The sequence below is a fragment of the Nylanderia fulva genome, unplaced genomic scaffold, assembly GCF_048542155.1.
Source record: "Nylanderia fulva isolate GAGA-0341 unplaced genomic scaffold, ASM4854215v1 Scaffold29, whole genome shotgun sequence".
Classification (NCBI taxonomy): domain Eukaryota; kingdom Metazoa; phylum Arthropoda; class Insecta; order Hymenoptera; family Formicidae; genus Nylanderia; species Nylanderia fulva.
Genome location: NW_028190358.1, coordinates 800,541 through 809,291, shown reverse-complemented (window position 1 = coordinate 809,291; position 8,751 = coordinate 800,541). Strand labels below are relative to the sequence as shown.

Here is an 8,751-nt window from a genome sequence, read left to right as displayed (position 1 = left end):
TTAAATATGAGAAAGAAAAGAATTATACTATATGAAATTTTATATATAATATATAAAATACATTTTTGGTAATATGATAAGAATAATTTGAAATAACTAAGAATTATGCGATTAATTTTATCACATAAATAGATTTTCGAAGAAGTTGGATGATCACTGGGAGATATTCTAAATAATACGCGAATATAGATTTAGAATCTCACACATTTATTAGTAACATAGTTATTTTGTTTTATACTATTATGTTATTATATAATGTCATATTTTAAGATCGAATTTTTGTTTTTTAAAAAAAGTTGTGATTTACTTTGATTTAAGAACATAGCACTTGATAAGGGCCGAAATTCACGGCCGAAACGTTGTGAAAATACAATAAAATTTAATTATTTGCCAGAATTGGTCGATTGAATTACTACCATTTTTTAATTATTATTTGGTGACTTCATAGTTTATATCATTTATTAGTAAGAGTAAATTTAGTGTTAAAATTTAAAACATAAATTATATAAATAATTAAATAAGTATTAAATTAATTGAATAAGTTAAATTATAAAATAAATTAATAAAAAATAATTAGAAAACTGACATGACATACCAATATACTTCTCTTTTTCGTCTTATTATTGAGGATAATGCAAGATGTGTGAAAATATTACACACATAACTGTGTTATTAATGCTTAATTAAGCATTAGCTTAATTTATGATTAACTTAAATATGTTAATAAACAAATATCAATGTCAGAATATGCTTTATATGAATAATATACTGATTATGCTATATGATCTTTCTTGCCAATCTTATTTATCCCGTAAAATGTCTTAATCGAGTTATGAGATATTATTTCTCATCACTAAATCTTTTTATCTTAAATTTTATAAAATGTTATTTTTGATCTTTATAGTCAATTAATTATAAAAATATAAACAGAAAATTTAACTAATTATTATATTAAAACAAATGTTTTATTATTTTTAAATATTTCCATTTTTTCTTGCGTAAAAATAAAATTTAGTATGCGGAATGTATATTCTGTGAAATAAGTTATTTTTTCCAAGTTTATTGAATTTTTCTTTTCTTTTTAGCTGTTATTATTCAAAAAAGCTAAGAGAAATATGCAATTTTAGCTGTTTATTCTCTTATATTTATTTTTTATTCTTAAACATATGTATATTCTTCTTTATATTCAACTTTCTTGTAGCAATAGTTGTACATTTTCTCGTCGTTGTTCCGGTTTAGACTTCTTCGTCACGTGGTCGGTTGATCGTCGCAGTATCCGAGAGGTAGTCGACATCGTAAAGTTGTTTCGTGCCTACGAGTCGCACGCCTACCACCAAATGCAAAATCCATTTCCATCTAACCAGGAAACTTTTAACAAGCCGCATTCAAAGTATGTGTGCTCCATGTTAAAGTTATCCGGTACACCGACATATACATACATCTCACGAAGGTGGAACGCGCGAGGGTATCGCGAACGATAATTACTTCGTGCCGAGATTCGCGATTTAAGGAAATTGTGTTTACAGTCTTAGCGATTTTAAAGGAAATTCGATTTAATGAAACGACATTAATCATCATTTATCATGGACAAGTCGAGAATTAAATGTTTTTATATACATATATGTATGTAATATTATATAAAATATTATATATAATATAATATATAACTATAATAACAAGTAAAGTGATATATATATATATATATATATATATATATATATAATATATCTTTGGCAAGTTTCATTGTGAAAAATAGGGAATTTAAAAAGCATTTTTATTTTTTAATAGAGAAGAATAAACATTGTTGCTCAAAATGTATAAGAGAAAATTCACGTTACCGTATGTGCTACACACACTTGCCACAAGTTCATTTTAACCATGTCGCATATTGTTCTCGTCCCGCAGCGGGCGTATTTGAACATATCTCGTTGATGAAGTACAACGACCGATGCCAATGGTTAGCCTGTCTACGTGCAAGTGGGTCAGCATCCAACATCTTGAAGACATTTAAACTTAGTCTCGATTAACTCCCTCAGGATTCTCGTGCATAGTGTCTACTGCATGTTGAATACGGTTTCTGCGGATAGGTAGAAACTTTAGCTAGGACTGATATGCGAAGATACATGGAAGCGCATCGTCGCGATCTCTTGAACTGATTACAAACTAATATTCCGTTAAACTCGCTGCGAATTATAACAACGGCATTAATGACAGGTAATATTACTGTCTAATATTCAAACGCCTAAAATAAAACGTATTTTATTGATTTTTTCCTTTTTTATAAGTAATTATTAATTCGACTTTTTAATATTTTACTAAATGCGAAATATTGTGACCTTAAAGAAATATATTGACATTGTTGACATTTGATGTGAATTCGCAATTTTATTGCTAACACCTACTATTAATTATATCTCTATAAACATCTTTATAAATCTCATTATGATAAACTAATCAATCAGAAACGACATAATTAATCCAATTAGAATCTCTTGTGTGTCTTACAGATCAAGTGATGAACATAAAAGAGCTGGAATTCCATGCAATTTATAATACACATCGAATAAAATATCATGGAGGAAGAAGAAAGAAAAAGAGAGATACTGAATTTTTTGTATTTTATACATTAGGTAAATATGTACATATATACGTGATATGTATAGATCAAAAAATCAACAAATAACTCAATGTCAAAATTCATACTCAACATATTTGGAATAAATACATATATAAGCAGTACTGAGTTTATATTTTCCGTAAGGCATCGAACGTTCGTCGAGATACGACGGCACTACAAATGCTTTCGTATAGCAGCGTACTATTATAAACGTGATATACCCTTTCAATAGCCTTAATCGAAGAAAAAAGAGCGATAAAATTCGAAAACTTGCTTTTTGTGAAAGTGCAGGAAGTATAAGCTTCAAACATTTCCAAAAGTACTGAAGGAAGAAAAATCATTTAGAATCGATATCATATAGAATAGTGATTATTCTGGTATCGTGTAGTCCAAAAATCAGCGAGAAGAGCTTTGGTAAGAAATTAACTTTAATAGAACTATTAATTTTTTACATTCAGATATTATCTTCAAAATAATGTTTCTTCGTAATTTTACTATTTTATAAAATATTATATATCATAATTGATGATATAAAGTGACAATTTCAAAGTCTATATATTGAGAAAGTGTTAGATTTTATTCATCAGTTAATTTAACATAAGTTTCTAGTATTTTAATGTATGTATACAAATTTGAACATCTCTCGAAGTCATGATTACAACGTGTCGATTAATATGTTTTTACTAAAGTTGCGTCAGAAGCCTTTAAAAACAATTGTTCCGTATTATGACGACAGACTACAGCAAGATTTCACTTTCTTGCGGTCGAAAGAAAAACAGTCATGCGCGATCAGATAGAGGAATAGTGTGACAGATGAAGATGACGAGAAATGAAAGAAACGAATCATAGTTTCGGTCCATTGGTCTTGCGAGTTTTTCATTTGCCACGGTCTACAAGATACGCATGCGCAACATATACCATTGTTTTCAAACCAATTTCACTTTTCGCTCAAACTCATCTACGATTTGAAGTCATGTAATGGCAGAAAGAATGTTTTTATTATATTAATTGTCATTATATAAAATATTCGTAACTTTAAAGATACTTAATGTGCTTAGAAAATTTTTGCATCGAATTTCTGCTGTCGTAATTTGTTAAAAAGCTACAGACTATTAGATAACAATTATATCTAATGCAAATTATCTCATATAATCAATGTAAATATATAAACTTTTTGAATAGGTATTCTAAATGTAAATGCAGACCTAATTACGTTTATCTTAAGAGCATGTCTTATTAGTAATCTCCTGTCACGCATATTCATTTTAATGATAAATATCGAATACTTTGAAATATGTTCTATAAATTTTTATATATATTTGGAGAATGTATATTCTAGCCCGCGCAGGTGCAAATTAAACTTGCTCATTATTACCGACACGTAGATAAAAAACTTCGCAATTACTTCTAATTATTTTGAAAACAAAAAATTATTTTGTAGCGTGCTAAATCTATTGTAGGACTATATGTCGAATATGTATTTTTTAAGAAAATCTATACACATGCTTTGCGCGACATTACTAAAGCAGTGATAATATTATATATTTCATATGTACATGTCATTACTTATTACAAAATGATTAAGTATGTATCCGTAGGGGGGTTAAAGGATTATTGAAATTAAATCTCAAATATATATATATATATATATATATATATATGAGATTATTTCATATTTTAAAATCTTGGCAGTGACCAAGTAAAATTTGGTGCCTTGTGCACAGATATTTAATTCTAACAAAAAATTTAGTTTCATTGGGATAACGCACTGTCTTCCGCGATCGGCTCTTATCGCCTGTCTTATACTTTAAATTTATATTTATATGACAGAGCCTTATTAAACTCTTAACTTATGTATACTTTATTCTAGATAAAAAACGCGGGACATTATACAGATAAGCGCAGACATTTTGCTGCAATAGCTAGTCAATAGTCTTTACATTGTCGTTCGGCAGTTGAAATTAAATTTTTATTATATTTTGTCATATCAACTATAAAATGGAACCGATTGCCAAAATGATATTTTGGATAATGTGTTTATTGTGCATCGTCACGTCATCCTTGGAAGCTGCAAGAATTCTAGCGATTGTTGCAATACCATCCTACAGTCACCAAGTTGCTTTTCAACCACTATGGACCGCTCTAAGCCGACGAGGACACAAAGTCGTTGTTCTAACAACAAATCCGCTTAATGATCCTAACTTAACAAATTTAACAGAAATCAATTGCCAAGAGCTCTATAAAATACTAGAAGGAGCTAACCATGTTAAAAGCATGCAGAAACATACATGGATATATTTAGAACGTGAGCAAATTTTTAGTGTAGGTCACAGAATAACAGAAAATATTTATAAACATTCAGAAGTACGTAAAATGTATGCACAAAATAGCAACCAAACGTTTGACGTAGTACTTGCAGAACTTGTAAAGTCACCTGGTCTCTATCCGTTGGCGTACAGATTTAATGCGCCTCTTATAGGTAAGAATAAAAATTATATAGTATATATATTTTATTAACAATTTCTTATACCTGATTTTTTAACAATAGATTCTTTGGAATTAATTTGAACTGAAGTTATTCTTAACAAAAATACAAAAAGGATCATAACTTAATAAAACTTTATAATTTTTATCTTTATAAAGTTAGTTGAAAAATATAAATCTATAATCAAAATTTAGTTTAATTAATATATATTTTTTTATTCTTATTATGCGTCATTATTATGAAATTCAATGACAGTCAAATACAAACAAATAATAAGTATAATTATTCTTTATGTATTATAAATGTATTATAAAAGTGAATGTGCACAAAATTATTTTTTGTGCAAACTTTTTTAACTCCAAACATCTTGTTTAAATAATTTAACTCATTGCATAATATTTGCATTTAATTATAGGTATATCATCAATAGGATTCTACAGTCATAATTATTACTCCTTTGGTGCACCCGTTTTGCCGTCACACCCTTCAAATTGGGAAATGGGACCAGCTACTGGTATTAATTTGTCATTATGGCAGAGATTAAACAATTTTATTCAACAATGGTATCACATATATTGCGTGTTTAATCATTTCTTTCCTGAGCAACAAGCAATTGCAGAGAAATATCTCGGAAAAAATATACCAGACATAAAAGACATGGAAAAAAATATGAGTATTACGATTCACACTCAACAAGAAGCTATTTCCTTTGCAAGACCGACAACACCGAATGTTATAATATTTGGAAATCTGCATATTTTAAAAAAACCTCCAGCTTTACCGAAAGTAATTATTGCATTCAAACGATATTATTAAATTTTTTTATTATTGGGAGTACTCTCATTTATTATTTAATAAATTTGCTACGAATTATTATTTATATATATATTAATTTATATTTATTTAAAATCAATTCATATATGTAGTACAAATATTACTTTTTAAAGAATAAATACAAATAAATATCATTAATTTTATCTTGTTGCAGGATTTGAATGAATTTTTGACAGATGCACCAAATGGATTTATTTATATGAGTTTAGGTACAAATATTGATATATCAGATTTTCCCAACCATGTATTAAATGTATTTCTCGACATCTTTGCAAGTTTGCCATACAAAGTTCTATGGAAATTGAATAAAGAATTGACAAATAAACCTGATAATATTTATATCGCTAAATGGTTTCCTCAACAGAGCGTTCTTGGTAAATCTATACAAATGGCGTAATTAAAAATCAAAGATTTAATCAAATGTATTCTCTCTTTCATAGCCATCAGTTATACATTTTGCTGTCTTTTTTGCAGCTCATCCAAAAATCAAACTGTACATATATCAAGGTGGATTGCAAAGCACAGAAGAAGCTGTTTATTACGCGGTACCACTTGTAGGAATACCAGTAATAGCCGATCAGTTTACTCATATTAATAAAATGGTATCTGTCGGAGTTGCGAAGTCTCTAAATTTTAGAGATATGTCAAAAAACATTATAAATGCAACTATACTAGATGTTTTAAACGATAAAAGGTAATTATTTTTGTGCAAATAGTGCTTTATGTGACAAATCTTGTTTTTTAAATAGTTAATAATTATTTTTATTGAAAATCTTATTGTTTATAAAATTCTATATCTCAAGACCCTTATATAATTAAATTCAAAATATGATTGTAGAATAATATACATTATATATACATATATTTCTTTTAAACATACTATTACTTTTATAGGTATAAAGAAAGAATGCTGAAACTTAAAGCAAAGAATGAAGATAAACCTTTTAATCTATTAAAAAATACGATTTGGTGGATCGAATTTGTAATTCGTCATAAAGGTGCTCCTCATCTTTATACTAGTATTGCTCATGATCCTTGGTATCAGAGATATGATATGGATATTATAGCAATTTTATCAATTACTATATTTGTAATGTTAGTTTGTTCATTAGTATTGTTCTATAAATTATTACAAATAATATTTAATCGAAATATGAAAAAGCAAATAGATGTTGGAAAAAAAATTAATTAATTTTTTAGAAGATACATAATATAATCATATTTTGTATATAATTACATTTTTATCAAGATGAGTTAAAAAATACAAAATATTTTTCTTTTTAAAATTTAATTTCTATGTTATCAAATTTTATAAAGCAATTTTTGCATTAAAATAAGCAATATTAATTTTTAAAAAAGTAAATGTAAAAATATATGATAGAAAATAATAATATAATATAATAATATATAGGTACATATAATATAAAAATAATAAAAAATATAATTGTGAAAGAATTATGTTTGTTCTTCTTATTTCAATAAATTATTATTTAACTAATTGAGATACATAAGACTATATCTACAGTTTGTAAATGTGTTTTTAGAGGTTTTTTAGCACAGGACATTTTACTATGTTCTATTTCTATATACATATGTATACTTTGTCGCAAGATCCTTATACACTATATGCGAAAAGTAGAAGCAAAACAAGTCATCTATATTGTCAGACAAAAATTATTATTAACTTTAATTCGTTATTTATAGTTGCTCTTTAACATTAACTTTACATTTACTCATTTCGATGAGCTACTCATGTCTTCTATCTCACTACAATTTCTATCACACATCGGAATTATGCATGAAGGGGAAAAGGTAGATACCATGAGATGAGAAAAGACCACTAGCTCCTGTATCTTACGAAGTATGTTGCCTGAAGGATGGGAAGATTCGAAGAGGCGGGTGCAGCTATCGCAAAAAAGTACCCTATTACGAAGGCACCGTTGGAGATGCTCGAGACCTCGTCTTTTTCCTACAAAGAATGTAGAGTGCGATAAAACGGTGTTCGGAAAAGAGCGACGGATAACAGAAGCGAACGGAGTCATATACGTCTATGACAGCTACATCAGGATAGAATAAAGTAACTCTCACGATATATGCATTCGATCTCAAATCAGTTTTCATTTAAGTCTTTATTCTAGCTCGTTCATAGTAACGTAGCGCTTATATTATAATATCTATTTAAGTTAAGCATCCTATAATAAGGGATATTAAAATTTTAATATGTCGAAATCCGTAACTGTGCAAATAAAATATTAATAATTATTACGTCGTTATTCTTGTGCTGACAAGTTGATAGTCGTATACGTACCATAATAAATATAGGACATAATTTTTACTTTAAAGAGATATTAAGCTATATTTACAGTAAATTTAAAAATAATTATGCATAAATCAGAAAATACGTATTTGAAATTTACATTATACACACACACACACACACACACACACACACACACACACATATATATATATATATATATATATATATATATTTATACTGTATTAGTATTATACTCATAAATATATAGAATTAATAATAAATACTTTCTTTATTTAAAAAAAGGAAATATAAATTTAAAGTGTAAGACAGGCAATAAGAGCCAAATCGCGGATGACAGTGCGTTATCCCAACAAAACTAAAATTTTTTCCGTTAGAATTAATTACCTGTGCACAAGGCATCAAATTTTACTTGGTCACGGCTAAGATTTAAAATTGGAATAATCTCTACAAGAGATTTAATTCTATACATCCCCTCTTCCCCCCTAAGGAAATAAATGCGAGAGAAAAATATAGATCCGAAAGTCGCTGAATCGG

The 8,751-nt window shown here is 27.7% G+C and overlaps 1 protein-coding gene across 3 annotated transcripts; it reads left to right on the top strand.

The window, feature by feature from the left end:
• Positions 1-2,768: 2,768 nt before the first annotated feature.
• LOC114933077 (UDP-glucosyltransferase 2-like) lies at positions 2,769-8,198 on the top strand. 3 transcript variants are annotated; one of them, XM_029305523.2, is made up of 6 exons: positions 2,769-3,031; positions 4,488-5,096; positions 5,518-5,888; positions 6,091-6,310; positions 6,411-6,630; positions 6,831-8,198. In XM_029305523.2, the coding sequence occupies exons 2-6, from the start codon at positions 4,616-4,618 to the stop codon at positions 7,126-7,128; spliced, it is 1,590 nt and encodes a 529-aa protein (XP_029161356.2). In that variant the 5' UTR covers positions 2,769-3,031; positions 4,488-4,615; the 3' UTR covers positions 7,129-8,198. The 3 variants fall into 3 exon arrangements, with proteins under 3 accessions (XP_029161356.2, XP_085340165.1, XP_085340164.1); XM_085484039.1 differs by lacking the exon at positions 6,831-8,198 and having other exon boundaries at positions 6,411-6,634; XM_085484038.1 differs by lacking the exon at positions 2,769-3,031 and having other exon boundaries at positions 4,310-5,096.
• The last annotated feature ends 553 nt before the right edge of the window (positions 8,199-8,751 follow it).